The 15,750-nt window shown below is 45.3% G+C and overlaps 2 protein-coding genes across 3 annotated transcripts in view; one reads left to right on the plus strand and one right to left on the minus strand.

The window, feature by feature from the left end:
- The window catches only part of MFAP5 (microfibril associated protein 5), an 81,023-nt gene that overhangs the window by 24,702 nt on the left and 40,571 nt on the right, over positions 1-15,750 (minus strand). The window lies entirely within an intron of this gene.
- Positions 11,190-15,750, plus strand: part of RIMKLB (ribosomal modification protein rimK like family member B) — a 105,127-nt gene continuing 100,566 nt past the window's right edge. Inside the window, exon 1 of the mRNA XM_084835496.1 lies at positions 11,190-11,376. Within this exon, the coding sequence (XP_084691622.1) occupies positions 11,259-11,376 (118 nt within the window). The 5' untranslated portion in view covers positions 11,190-11,258. The remainder of the gene's footprint in view (positions 11,377-15,750) is intronic.

Below are 15,750 nucleotides of genomic sequence, written 5' to 3' on the forward strand. Positions count from 1 at the left end.
TGCAGGGCAGGAGAAGCACGGAGGGAACAATCTCCTCCTTGCTTCTCCTGCCCTGCTTTGGATAGGTGGTCGCCTCCGAGTTCGGAGGCAGCCACCTATCTGAATAGGATTGTGCCTTAAAGAACAGAAAATGGGAAATAGGAATAAATACTAAATTCTCCCAACAGAAGGATTTAAACAGTGGATTTAAACAATACAGACAATGGGATCTGTATTGGCACCAGTGCTTTTCAAGTTGTTCGTAAATAATCTGGAATTAGGAGTGAGCAGTGAGGTGGCCAGGTTTGCTGATGACACCAAATCATTTAGGGTCGTTAAAACAGAAAGGGATTGCAAAGAGCTCCAAAAGGATTTCTTGGAACTGGGAGAATGGGCATAAAAATGGCAGATGCGGTTCATTGTAAGCAAGTGTAAAGTGATGCATGCTGGGGCAAAAAATCCCAACTTCACGTATATGCTATTGGAATCTGAGCTAGCAGTGACTGACCAAGAAAAAGATCTTGAGTATGTGGTGGACAGCTCGATGAAAATATCAACCTAGTGTGTAGCTGCTATGAAAATGGCAAATTCCTTGTTTAGGTATAACTAGAAAGGGAACTGAAAATAAAACTGCCAATATCATACTGCCCTTATACAAATCTATGGCGTGATCACACTTGGCATACTGTGTACAGTTCTGGTCACCGTACCTTAGAAAGGATATTGTAGGGTTGGAAAAAGGGCAGAAAAGGGCAACTAAAGTGATCAAGGGGCTGGAGCGACTCCCCTATGAGGAAAGGTTACCACATCTTGGACTGTTTAGCTTAGAAAAGAGGCAAATGAGGGGAGGCATGATAGAGGTGTACAAAATTATGCATGGTGTGGAGAAAGTGGGGTTGACATTTTTCTCCCTCTCTCATAATACTAGAACTCAGGGCCATCCCATGAAGTTGATTGGTGGGCGCATCTGGACAGACAAAAGGAAGTACTTCTTCACACAGCACATAGTTAAACTATGGAATTTGCTACCTCAAGATGTAGTGATGGCCACCAATTTGGATGGCTTTAAAAGGGGATTGGACAAATTCCTGGAGAAGGCTATTAATGGCCACTAGTTCAAAAGGGAATATGCTACCTCCAGTATCAGAGCCAGAATGTCTATGTACACTAGTTGCTGGGGAACAGGGCAGGAGAGTGCTGTTGCATTCATGTCCTTCTTATGGGTTTCCTTTGGGCAGCTGGCCGGCCATTGTGTGAGCAGAATGCTGGACTACATGGACCTTTGGTTTCATCCAGCATGGCTCTTCTTATGTTCTTGTGTGAAACTAAGAAAGATGTAATCAAGCACAGAGGCCATATCATTTATATAACACACTTTTTCAAACATTTCCTGCATGACTGAATTCATAAACACCTTTAATTCTTGCCATGTTAATCCTAGAATTAGACAGTTGTGTACATGTGCCCGCAGTGTTGTTGCTCATTTCTCATGGGTCAGAAAGGAGCACAGGTCAGAAAAAGAACGCACAGGAGAGACAATCCTAGAATAAAGATTCATGATTAATATATAGAACTCTGGCAGATGGAGGGCCTGGCAGTCAGCCAATCAGCTGGCAAAGAGTGTGATGACATCAGCTGAGAGTCCTCACGCCAGATGCTTAAAAAGCTAAACATCCTCCCTTTAGTTGGCTCCTTAGGAATGGGTGGGACCTGGCCCGAGGGAGCTGGACTGTATATTAGTGGGGAGAATGAAGGACGGAATGTACAGGTTGGGAGGGGAGCCTTCTGTATTTAATTTTGCTTCTCTAGCAGCTAAACACAACAGAAAATATGCACATAGAAAAAAGACAAGACAGGAAAATGGAAAAGAAAGGTGAAGAGAAAGTCAAGTATTTATGGCATGATTGTTTATATCTGTAAGTCCGCTTAACTTGTTCCTTGAGTTTGAGCCATCTCAGATAGATAGGTCTTGCAATGCTTCCCAAAGTTTCTCCCGTTTGGACTTGGGTGAATCTTCAGTACTGATAAGAGAGCATCATCGGTCGATCTTAAGACTTTACAATCTGACAGAAGATGGAGACATACTCCCGGGCATCAGAGACCCAAGCTGTTTAGGGCAGCCTTCCCCAATTTGCTGCCTCCACATGTTCAACTCCCAGCATTCCTGAGCATTGGTCATGTTGTGAGGCTGATGGGAGTTGAAGTCCAAAACATCAGAGGGGCACCACATTGGGGAAGGTTGGCTTAGGATTTTATGTAGGGTTGCCAAACAAGAGGAATAGGGGGGCCTGGCTCTGTGGGGGTTGTTGTTTTTCTCCTTTTGGGTCTGTTGCTAGAAAAGCAAGGGGCAAAGCTGCTCCTCTCCACTTGCAGCTGTTCTTTAAAAACAATCTAACCTGTAAACGAAACAGCTTTTTTGCTGGGCTGTACGCCCAGAAGCAGCAAACACCTCTAGGCTTCTCTTGGCTCCACCATTGGGCTTGTTCTGGGCTGCACTCCCAGGATCCAGTAAGTTACCAAAATGTTTGTTTCAAAAGTTGTCAGTACCAACTAGTTTATGCACTTCAAATGGTGAGAATGAGTGGGTAAATATGGCCGTAAACTGTTGCTGAGTTAATGGGTGAGCGTTGGCTCCTCTTCCCAGCTTACCTTGCCTGAACTTCCCTTCCCCTTGGCCCTTGCTTTCTCCATCTTGACACTGCTTGGAAGCCACACCTCTGTCTGTTGCCTCATCCTCTGCATCAGTCCCAGGACCCAGCCTCCTCCTTCTCTTCCCTGAAATTCTATTCCACTTTAGCCCATCCCTGTGTCCATCTTAGTTGTAGCAGCAGCATATGAGTGTGTGGATGGGTGTGTGTGTGTGTGTGAAAGAGATGTATATGACTTTGGCCACACCCACCTCTGGCATGTGGGCCCCGGAAGGCTACTCATCAAGGAACATGGCTTTAGGGTGAAAAAGATTCCCCACCCCTGATAGAACATGTTTAGTGCTAACATGGTGTGGAAGTTAAGATGGAAGCCATAACCTACAATTTAATACTTTTTTTGTATATAACAGAACTCTTCTCTAAAACTTTGTTTTGTTTTATACACCGCTCTGGCTTTTTTTTAATCCTATCTAAAATTAAAATGCCATGATGCCATTACACATAGCAAACACAAGAGGGCGTTGCAGCATAGCAACAAAACAAAGCATTACGTCACATGCTTTTTCGAAGGAGGCGGGGTCTCGGCTTTAGCAGCGGCAGATCCTGGTCAGCTGGTTCTCCCCACCCCACCCCCAGAGGTATCCGTATTTCCTAGAGCACGGGCTGATGAGAAATCTTCAGTTCCTCTCGCCCTGTATATTTTACTAATGTAGATCATAAAACGCTGGGATTTTCAGAATAGGTTTTTGCAAGGGGCTTCAAGACATGTCTACTTTCTTACCTTCTCAAAACACCACCAAATGTTGGAGTTCCCATTCTTTTTTCAGCTGTTTTGGTTCATATCGCTTATACCGCATTTCGCTACCTGCTCCTTCTTAGGTGGAGGCACATTTTCTTTCCCATGTCCACTCCACATCTAGTTTTATCAAGTTACCTGCTCTGCCCCATGGGAAATATGATGGGGTTTGAGGCTCCATGAACTTTCCAGTTTTAGCTTGATCTTTTATTTACAAAAGTTGCACAATTTTGCACCTGTGGGGCACCAAAGAGGCTGCTCGGAAGGGAACAGGAAGCTGTAGGCTGGACAGGGAGGGAGAGCCCTCTGGGTGTGGTAAAGAAATCGATTCCATGTTATTACACTTCACTGATGAGACTGTTGATCCTGAATTTCTTGGACTGTGGGCAGGAGCTGAGATCCCTCTCATTCCACAAACATCTCCCAGAGACCCAAAGTCCAGTTTCTTAGAATATCCAGTATTAGTCCAATACTGTCCATAGACGGTTTGCTGTTGGCAGTACCAAACTACATGATGCTTTCTGTGTCCATAATGGAAGGTTTCACCCAAATACACCTAAGTGACTACAGAGTGACTATGGAATATAAAAACAGTACAAATAGTATGAATGCACTGGTGTGAAAAATATAATAACTGTGTTCAGCTGAGGCAACTGAGGCAAGGTGACTAATCTTGGGTCACAAAACTCATTTAACTGAATCCCACAGGACCAGCCTTCCCCAACTTGGTGCCTTCCAGATGTGTTGGGACAACAACTCCCATTATCCCAGCCAGGCACCTGTGGCTTGATGGGTGTGGATGATGGGAAATGTAGTCCAGCACATCTGGCAGGTGTTAGGTTAAGGAAGGCTGCACGTTATGGTCCCCATTACCTTCATCTGTTCATTTGTTACACATTGGATACCAGTGCAGGTGATCCTTAAACTGCTCGCGTTTGTTAGTGCCATTAATTTCTAAATAGAAAAATGCTCAAGACATTTTAAAAATGGGAGCATTGGTAAAATTAACATCTCTCTCTCACTTGTATTTCCTTGGGCAGCAGCTGCGCTTTGATATAGTGGCTGATGTAGAATGTTCTCCTTACCTTGAGTCTCAAGATCAAACCTGCAAGATGACATTGCAGAAGCCTGCACAGGGAGAGAAACAGCCTGTATGTCCACTTTTGCAGAGCAGTTTTTAGAAGTGGCAGGGTATTCTAGATGCCATATATGCCCTCTTGAACAATTTAAAATAAAATTATTGCAATAACCAACTTGCTGTTTCTCTTGTGGGTGAAATCTCTTCATAATGGCCAGTTCCAAATTATCCACAAACGTGCACTCATCCAAAGAGTCCACAAGGAGATTCCTGGAGAGATATGTCGCATGCATGTTTCTTCTTTTTCCTCTGAATTCACTGTGCATCAGAAAAAGCGCAGTTGACAGGAGGTTCCAGAAGAGCTTTCCACAACCTGGTGCTCTCTATATGTGCTGGTCTACAGCTCCCATCATCCCCAGACAGCATGGCCATGCTGGTTGGAAATGATGGGAGTTGTAGTCCAACACGTCTGGAGGGCACTGGGTTGGGGGATGCTGCTCCAGAGCATCAGATAGTGGTACTTACCCACACCTAGACTTGTAACAAAGTGTTGAAAAGTCCTAGGAGGTATGGTACAGCCCATATCTGTTTAGCACTGGAGGGAGCAATCCTATGGCCACTAGTCAGCGGCTACATGGCCATAGGATATGTTGGTTTCCGGGAACCAACCTCAGAGCCTACACTCCGAGATCAGTTCCCGGAGAACCAACCCCCCCCCCCCCCCGCTGCCTCACATACAGCTTGGAATGGCCCTGCACTCCGCGCTCAGAAGAGGAGCACAGAGCAGCGAAAACAGGGTGTTCCGGGGGCCATTCTGGGGCAGGGAAGGTGGAAATGCAGGTACAACACATCCTATGCATTGTCCAGCAGCTGCCTCCCCCACTCCGCCTTCCCGCAGCTGGACATCCAAAATTGGCTGTCTAGCCACAAATGTAGGGCGGCTAAAGCGCAGAGGGGACGATCCCCCTCCATGCTTCTCCTGCCCTGCATTGGATAAGCGCCCTTAACCACTTAAGACCACACACTATGGTAGAAGTTAGTGTGAGCATCCTATCCCAAGCTTCCATCTGTTTGTAGCCCTGGAACGGCCTTATAGCTTATATGTGTGCTTTTTAAGACTGGGACATTACAGTACTGAAATGTGAGGGTCTTTTTTGAGATGTAACCCATTGCCTGGGAGCAAGGTAGTGGGAAAGGGGACACCTCAGACTGCTGCCCCCTGGACTGGCCAAATACAGTTTTGGTACCTGCAGCAGAAAATCCAAACAGCATCTAAACCAAGGTGTTCTTTGGATTTTCTGCCACACTGATTACCATGGGGCAGAATCGACATAAAAATACTCTTGTACAAGCATTATTGAAATTAGTGCTGTCCAAAGCGTTACTGTGGTTTTGCACAGCTCCTGTCAGATCTGTATCTCCCACCCAAAATCTGCTGCCTGAAGTGCTCACCCCACCTGGCTTATAATAGGGCCATCTCATATGAATATCCCTCCCAAATTCATGTGTGGGGAGGGGGGAAGAGGGAGGGAGGGAAAGCAGCCTTTGACTGTCTTCCTCTTGCCTTCACTTTGCTTGTTTATTGAACAATACTTATAATTTTATAGTGCTTTTGAAAGATCAGAGAACTTCATATACACTTGATTGGATCCAAAGGGACCCTAGCAAGAGCAGAAGGGTCAGTAATTTCTGCTAATACCTCCTCCATCAATATCCCCCAGCACCACATCTCATGGCATTCCCAAAGCCCCACCCCCAACCCTCAGTATTTGGGGGGATGCAGAGGGCTCTAGCAGGGAGGAGGAGCAGGAAACTTCCATTCCACAAGTGTTCTGCTTATTGTTTACTGAGCTGAAGATTAGGTAGATCATGGATGCCAGCATTCAAGTTACTCACTCAACAGGTGTCATAAGTGACTACAGCCCTGCTGGATCAGACCAAGGGTCCATCTAGTTCAGCATTCTGTTCACACAGTGGCCAACCAGCTGTTGAGCAGGAACCCACAAGCAGGACATGACTGCAACAGCACCCTCCTCCCCATGTTCCCCAGCAACTGGCATACATAGGCTTACTGCCTCTGATACTGGAAGTAGCACATAGCCATCAAGACTAGTAGCCATTGATAGTCTTTCCCTCCAGAAACTTATCCAACCCCCTTTTAAAGCCATCCAAATTGGTGGCCATCACTACATTGTGATGGTATTGAATTCCATAGTTTAACTAAGGGCTGTGCAAAGAAGTACTTCCTTTTATCTGTCCCGAATCTCCCGCCAGTCAGCTTCATGGGATGACCCCATTGGGTTCTAGTATTTTGAGAGAGGGAGAAAAATGTCTTCCTATCCACATTCTCCATACCATGCATAATTTTGTAGACCTCTATCCTGTCTCCTTTTACCCTCCTTTTTTCCAAGCTAAACAATCCCAGCTGCTGTAACCTCCTCTCATAGGGGAGATGCTCCGGCCCCTTGATCATTTTAGTTGCCCTTTTCTGCATTTTTATAAGCAATAGAATTTTATGAGGGCGGAACATTTGGTTTTGGTTTTGCAACCTACCTTAACTAAAGGGACACTCCCTTTAACAAACTTTTCTGTATATCTATATATCAGGTTTCGTACGGTTGTATCCATCCCTTGCACAAGTGGAAGCCTGCTCACGCAACACAAATTCCACTCATGTGATGGGACTTCCCTGTCCTGTCCTCCCCCCTGTAGCCTGCTGTGCATGCCACAAATCTGCTTGAAGGTCCCCCAACCCACTGGAGCAGATTGGGGGGACATGTGGGTGGTTGCAGGGGGGGGAAGGGAAATCTATTCTGATGGGGTTGATGGGAGTTGTAGTCCAAAACATCTGGAGAGCCCCAGGTTGGGGTAGGCTGCCTTAGGAGATAGAAACAGGATACAAGATGATCTTGATAGAATGGGGAGCTCAGCCAAAACTAACAAGATGAATTTCAAAAGAGAGAAATGTAAAGTTATGCTTTTAGGTAGGAAAAATCAGATCCAAATATAGGATGGGTAACACCTGGTTTGACACCAGTACATGTGAAAAGGATCTAGAGGTTCAATCTGTTCCATTGTCATGCAGCTCATGCCGTCAGGAAGTTCTTCCTAATGATAAAGTGAATACCCCTTTCTTGCAGTTTGAATCCATTTGGATCCTACCCCTGGAACAATATATAACAAATTTTCTCCATCATCTATGTGACAGCCCTTCAAATACTTGAAGATGCCTATCAAATCGCCTCTTAGTTGTCTTTCTCCAGGCTAAACATAGCCAACTCTTTAAACCTTTCTTCACAGGACATGGTCTTCAGGCCTCTCAACTCCTCTGTAAATTTCCCAATATTCTACTTAAACTGTGGTGCCTAGAAGTGGACACCGTACTCCAGGTGAGGCCTTACCAAAGTTAGGTACCATGACTTTCATCATCTAGGCATATCACTTTTAAAAGCTTAGCATTCCATTAGCCTTTTTAGCCACCACATTACACTGCTGACTCATGTTTAGCTTGTGGTCTACTAAAACTAGTCTAGAAGTCATCAAAGTATGAACGACAATAGCTAGATGCTTTTCTGCCAGTAGAGGGTGCAACTGGCACATTAAGAACCCCAGGCCACACCACACACACAGCTGCGACTTGTGCATCTAGAGCAATGCTGGATCTACCAGTACTTCCAAACAGCAAACATGATCCCTAAAGGACAAGTGTGAACCTATCAAGAGCAGATTATTTCCTTAACCAACCAGTTGACTGAGCTTCCTGCTATCATCATCATTATCACTATCCCTGTCTTGTCTGGACTGAACTATGTTTTCATCTTCATCTAATCCATTACTGACCAAGCACTCATTAAGACCTCACCTGAATCTGATGAAAAGGAGAGAGCTAAATGTCATCAGTATATTGATGGTATTAGAGTCCAAAACTCTGAACAATTTAACCTAGTGGTATCATGTAGATGTTAAAAAGCATGTGAAACAGTATTAAAGTATAAGGAATCCCATAGAATAATCCCCACAGGGAGGAACAACAGTCTAGCAGCAGCAGCTGGAATGTATCTGTCAGGTAGGAATGGAACAAGCCAAATCTATGTATGTATGTATCTATCAATATTTGTATACTGCTCCACATCTAAGTAGATTCTGGAGCAGTGAACAAGAGATAAAATGAACAAAAGATAAAAAGAATGCCCCAACTCCAAACCTAAACAATTGATCCAGAAGGATACCATGGTTGGTGGTATCCAAAGCTGCTAAGAGATCAAGAAAAAATAGCAGGAACACACACCCCCTGCCCTCCTGACAAAAACCACCCAACAGTGCAACTAAGGCTGTTTCTATCCAAAAGCAGGCCTAGAGCCACGCTTCAGAGCTCTTGGCTGCTGCTGAAGGGAAGTGTTTCTTCCCAGGTCCAGTAGGGTTCGTCATCCAAAAAACAACATTTTCTCTGTTTGCTTTACCCTCCCCTGCCACCACAGTACACATTTATTTTTGTGGCCTTAGCTTGCACTGGCAACTCTTGAATCACAAAGCAAACAACCCTAAAGTGAACCTGATCCAAAAGAGCACTACATCAATTCTTTAAAGTGTCATTTAACGCTTGGCCTTTCTGCTGCATACGACTAAGGGCACAATCCTGTGGGTTGCTCCCCTGGGTACTCATAAGCCCCCGAACTCAGAGGCTTACGAGTATCCTATGCAGAGAGGGAGGCGCCGCATTTTAGCTAGACAGGAGGTTTCACCTGTCTAGCAGAGGCTTAGGGGAGGGGGAGGGAAGGAGGCTGGGGCTGCTTTAGGAAGGGGGTGGGGAGCGCCTATCTCCTAGCTCCAAGCTCGCAGCCCTGTCTTCGAGCTCAGAACCAGGAAACTGAAAAATCCTAGGTACCGTCTAGGGGACATAGGATTGCTCCCTCCCTGAACTGTGAGAAAACAAAGATGGTGTTCTAACATTTTCAATCAAATCTTGCCCCTTGTTTCTGACAGAGATCTAGGTACCCTCCTGTTCATGTATAATCCACCTTCAATTCCATACTCAAGCCAATGCCATGTCCTGGTCACTTCTTTCTTTCATCATTTTTGGTTTTATACAATCCCATTTAAATTACTCCAGAAGTTTATAGGGTGCTCTTTGAAGCTGCTTTTCTCCTTAAGTTGTTGCAAAAATTTAGGACGATATAATATTTTACCATCTCCACAAAATATCCCAAATATCACAACACAAAGTCCAATATATTCTGACCGCAGAGAGCATTTGTGCGCTAAGTATCAACAATCTTCTATTATCTGAGTTAATTTCCACAAATGCCCATATTTCTTTCAACACAGCCATACCTATGCCCCAAGAGGCTGATATGTCTATGGTAAAATCCCCTAGCTGGAGAAATAGCTCAAACTTGGACAGAGGCTCAACCGTGCCTCACATTTTACACAGCATTTTATTTTAGAATTTGAGTGGAGTTTAGCACAGGACAACACACCCATGCATCAGCACCATGAATTATGCCTCTGTTGGGGATCATCTCACCAGAGCAACATTGGGCCCAAAGGAATGTCAGATAATTTTTCATTTTCATCTGATAAGAGGGGATAAACTGCACTCTACAAGTCATGACATAACTAATTTGTTGGTCCTCATTGCTCAGCCAATGGATAAGGGGGGGGGGAGGCTTTCCCTCTGCATACACTGTACAGCAGTAATAGTGCAAGCTCTCCTTAGGACTGAATGAAACCTAAGATGTCAGTCAATGCTTAATCATTTCTCTCTTGCTACACACTGCAGCTGTCTTTGCAATGCTTTGAATCTCTCCCATAGCTGGGCACAGAACTGATACTCAGCAACAGAACTAATTTCCTTTTAAATTCCTTCTAAAGAATTTCCTAAACATTCCTCAATCTATTGCGGCTTCTGTATTTGGAATTTCAACACAGTAGAATAATTTTACCTTTTTTGTAGAAATATGTAAGTGAAAGCATTCTAAAATTAAAATTCCCCACTCACTGCTCTCTTCCTTCCCTTCCCTTTTGTCTTGAGGCAGTTTCCCTTCTAAATCCATCATTTTCTCTATCATTTACGTCCATTATAATTTGCAAGTTTTGCCCACATTTTCCTTTCTGTGTCTGCTGCTCTCCATTTTGGGGTGTTTTTTTCCTTTTCTTTTCCTTCCACGATGGCTGTTTCCCTTCTTTATGTCCCGATTCCCTCGTTTTTGTTTCCCTCTGTTCATCTTTCTCACAGTTTCCATCTGTGATCCTTGCTGCCTCTCACCCTGCCTGTCTCCTTGGTTTCCTTTCAGTCACCTTCACTGGAATGTTGGCAACGACGTCTCCCCTCCCCCGCCCTCCTCCTCAAAACAACGAAACTAAATAAATTACATATCTAAGAAGCCTGCTGGCTGGCTGGCTGGCTGGCGAATTCTGTTGCTGAAGGTTTTGCATTCTGAAAGTCTTTCTTCCCCATAGCAAGTGAATAGTTTTGCTCTCTAGCCTAGCCACCCCACACCCCACCCCACCCCACCCCACCCCACCAGACCCCGTGAGTGATGGATTACACTGCAGTAGAGGCTGGGCGCACTGCAGAAAGAAAAGGCTGGGGAGGGGAGGAGCAAGAGAAAGGCTGTCCGCGTCAGGGCGGGAAGGCGAGGAATGAGCGCGCGCGCGCCATTCTGTCTTTGGCTCAGTAGGGGGAGCAGGCATTTGAGAGGAGGAGCCAGAAAATAGACGTTTGCAACTGGTTGCTGTGTTGGCATCTAAAGAGGAGATGCAGCTACAGAAAGACATAAGAAGAAAACAGCAGCAAAGGCAGTGTTTGCAAGAATGGAGAAGGCAGACAAAGAAAGTGTGGCAGGATGTTAAGGGTGTGGTGGGGAAAACAAAAGGTAGGATATGACTTGGAATGCAAAATGAACGTGCGCCTTTTGTGGTATGGCCAGTGTTCCCCAACTGCCAGCCTCTTTGCACCAGCTAATACTTCGGCAAAACAGCCCCATGCTAGTAAGGTTACAGTGTGCAAAAGGTTGAGGGATGGCCATCGCCAATCATCTTGAGACCCGGGATCATTATGCAATAGAGAAATGCAATGAACTGAACCTTCAGTTCAGAACTAGCAGAGCTGGCTGAGTGAGATGAATATAACTCAAACAGCTCAAGAGACTCTGCAGCAGGAAGGATTTTGGTTCTAGAAGGGCTGGAAAGATAAGGAAGTATCCTAGCTAGAACTAGAAGAGTGTTACAGGCCAGGACTGGCTAAGTGGTTTTAAGGCATGTCATAAAGATTTTGGGATTAGGCAGTGTGAGTATGCACTTAATATTCATGTAAAAAGCACTGCGTTCCATGTAACATATTTTGGAATATTTCACCCAATTTTTTTTTTTTTTTGCCATAACATTGATTCCAAGGATTTGCACAAAGGACACTCTTCTAGTCTGTGTCCACTGTCCTCCATTTTGTCTTCCCCCTCTCCCTCACAATCTAGTTTTCCTTCCATTTATCTTCCCCCTCCCCCTCTACACACACTTTCAGTCTCTTGCTTTTTTTCTGCCGCTTCTGATGGCTGTTATCTCCTTTCCATGCTTCTGCCTGTCTTCATCATTTTTTTAAATTAATCTTTCTTTCCCTTGACATCCTCACCTCCAGTTCCTCATTTATTTCATCCATTTCAACTGTAAGAATTCTCCATTCTTGTGTTTTGTGCAGGAAAAAGGAGCACACTCTACATCCTTCTGTTGTGATCTATTTAGATCCTGGCAGGCAGTAGTAAAGTATGCTTGTAACTGTGGCAGCCTTTTTTCAAGCTCAGACATGGTATCTTCCAGACAGAGGAAACAAACAGTGGGAGGAAAGTGGGGAGGGGGAGCAGGGAGGGGGGCGTGTCTGGCTTTTGTGCTATCAGCCTTCAGTAAGAGTCCTCGCCCTGCAGCTGCTACCAGAAACTCCCACACTATTCCCTCCTCCTTACTGTTACTGAAGCTTCTCTTGCAAGCTGGCTTCCCATCCCTTTCCACCATTCCCTTCTCTTCCCCGGCCCCATCCCTCCACATCCTCCTGCCTAGCATCACAGTATATCAGAGGCAGCTGCCATCTACACACTGACCTACTTCTCTCTGCAAGGCACCTCCTCCTCCTCCTCTGTTTCCAGCAATGGCACTGCCTCAAACAGAAGGAAGGTGCAGAGAAGGACTAACAGCTTGTATTCCCAGTAAACACATTCACCATTTATGTCACGCATGAAATGGGATGACAAGAGAGGCCTTTCTCATATATCTTTTGAGCATAGGTGATTATTTCTATACCCAGGATTATGTGGTTGTAGGATGCCACTGGAAGAGAACATTGAGTTGAAAACAGTTACTTTCCCCCCAAAAGACTAGTCAATCTTCCTCCACCCCACCACACCAGTTTTATTATTTCAATACACAAGGGCACTCTGTTATGAGAAGAAAGGTTCCTCCTGTGCAAGCACCAGGTCATTACTGACCCCTAGAGGGACGCCGCTTGCGCTGGCGTTTTCATGGTAGACTGTAGTGGGATGGTTTGCCATTGCCTTCCCCAGTCGTGGCTACCTTTCCCCCAGCAAGCTGGGTACTCATTTTACCGACCTCGGAAGGATGGAAGGCTGAATCGACCTGAGCCAGCTACCCAAGACCCGGCTTCCGCTGGGATCGAACTCAGGTCGTGGGGAGAGTTTCGGTCGCAATACTGCCACCTACCCCTCTGCACCACATGAGGCTCCTTCTGTTATGAGAACCAGGATATAAATCAAGACTTTTTACATAGTTCAATAGAAGCATTTAGACTACAGGGCAAATGATGAAAAGTTCTTGAAATGCACAAGTTTCCTATATCAGCACAGAAGTCTTGGATGAAATTCAGATTCATCCTATTCTTTGCGAGATATCATTCAGCAGAACGCAATCTGGCAGAGGTGGGATGTAGGTATGGAATGCAGGAAGACTAGAGAGTGAATTTGTCACGGACAGAAGGAAGCAGAAAAACAAAGAATAACACAAAGATGCTCCATACTTCACATGGCAGACACAATTTTGGCACTGGTGTTTTCTACAGAAAATATGCGAAGAGTAAATAATATACCTTCCTTTTAAAATAACTAGGTACCTGTACTGGGGAACCCCAGTTCAATCAGGATTTCCAGACATGTATACATAGATGTTTAAAAAGGCAGGTATACTATGCACACGTTTGCTGGAGGAAACAATAGTGCAACACAGATGTACCTACAATAGTCATGTCTGATGCATGATGTCCAGAGCCACAAAGGAGAGTAAAAGAGAGATGGAACAAAAAGGACAGAAAAGACAAAGAGGAAGGTGGGAAAAGGCAGCATTTAAAGCTGGATAGATTAAATCCCATATGCAGCAGCTAACATCACCAAGATGATACGTTGTGTACAACACAAGCAACGTACCTTCCCTTCCAGCCTGATCCTGTGCGTACATTAACTCTACTGAGATCTTCAGTGTGCAAAGGACGACAGCCTTGGTCTCAGAAGCCTAAATTGTTGCTTCCATCCACCAGAATCTATCTCCTCAGTATTATGTTTTATTGCTTTTGGGGGCTATCTACACCGCACCGCTTTCAACCTTCACTCCGCCGTAACTGCGCAACATTGCGGTGCGAATTAGCTCCTGCTGTGGTACACGCGCGATTTACTGCAGACTTCTCCAACAGCAAAAACCGCTGTGCCATTGAAGCAAAGTAAACTGCGGCAGTCACGCTTTTTTAAAAATTACCATTATAGTTAAATGTGCAGCTGCGCAGGCACATGAGGGTAGGGGTGCAACACTTTGGGTTTTAGTGGCTGTTTTGTATTTTAGGAGTTCTTTTGTGACTGTCCGTTCTTCATTAGGTAAAATGTGGGTCGTCTGCTCCTTTGTAACCATGCCAACTGTTTGGCAGTTCTCCATCCCGAGACTCTCGCGATAGTTCGCACACACCAAAGCATGTGCCCATGAGAGGTACATGCCTACCCATCATTCCAAAATGGTGGCTGGAGTGAAGTTGGTCCTGGACCTTCTGCTCCCCCAACACCCCCTGGCCCTTGGCCACTGACTTCAAAGCAGTCATCATGAAGATACGAAGCTGCAAAGGTGTGGTTGAAGAAATGAGCATGCTTCTCTGGGCCTCTGTAACGGCGCAGCTGCGAAGGAATGGGGAGGAGTGAAGGGGCGTCACAGAGGGACACAAGCACTAGGAATGCCTACCACACACCAACCACAAAATGTGAAGTCGGTTTAGGGAAGGGACAGACAGCTCACAACCATGGGAAACCCACAGCAAACCAAAAATATTGCAGCAAAATGTCTCTTTGGAAATCCACATTTTCCGGGTGAAAACCACGGTTTGGCTGTGAAGTGGTGACTGTCGTATGTTCCAAAGGACCTCAAATCGCAGCAGCCCTAGAGTAAATGGCTCGTGTAGACGGGAGCTTGATGTAACAGCATGCACAGTTTTATTACAAGTGAGGACAGAGTGGTGCCCTGTAATTCCCATGCCCCCCTGCAAACTGCCACAGCTCCCCCCATGTTACTATTTCCATTCTCTGTCCTTATCAAAAGTATAATTGGTAGTGACTCTTATTGTCTCTCTTCTTAGTTCCCTCCTCAGTCTGTGATCTTATTATCTACTTGCCATCCTTTAATTATGGGAATGAGGTCAGAAGCAGGGATGTGCCTTTCAGGTTATTTTTCTCTAGCCCTTGGCTTAACTAACCCCTCTCCTCAAACTGTTCAGCAAATCTCTCTTGATAAGCTGTTTCTATTCGTATTACCATTCTCAAAATCTGAACTGCCTCATCCCTACTCCTTGCTCCAAACACCAGTTGAGGCTTTACATTTCTGAGAAGCAGCTTGACGCCTGTAGCCCTCATTATGCTTATGGGCCAGATTCCTCATGCAAACAGCCCTCAGCACCAATACAGGCAGGGTGGGGAATCTTCCGACCTTTTTAGCTAGGCCCTAAGATTTGGAGCCCAGGCTCATAGGACATAAATCTGCATAATATCTTCATATGCTACTTTATCTAGGGCTCTGTGGAACAGTTCCAGGCCCCTGTGAAATAGTTTTGGGGCTGGGGCCCCATGAGCCCAGGCCTAGGAACACCCCGGCTTCCAGACAAGGCACTTATGATGCCATTGCCTTGCCTCATTCATGCTGCTTCTGTCTTTTTTCTTACCGCAAAAACCAGTTAAGGAGAAAAAGATAGAACAGTTGCACAATGCCTAAATGTTAGTACT

Source organism: Heloderma suspectum, chromosome 2 (genome assembly GCF_057233095.1).
Source record: "Heloderma suspectum isolate Gila_16-S chromosome 2, 16-S_ref, whole genome shotgun sequence".
In the NCBI taxonomy this organism is placed as follows: Eukaryota; Metazoa; Chordata; class Lepidosauria; order Squamata; family Helodermatidae; genus Heloderma; species Heloderma suspectum.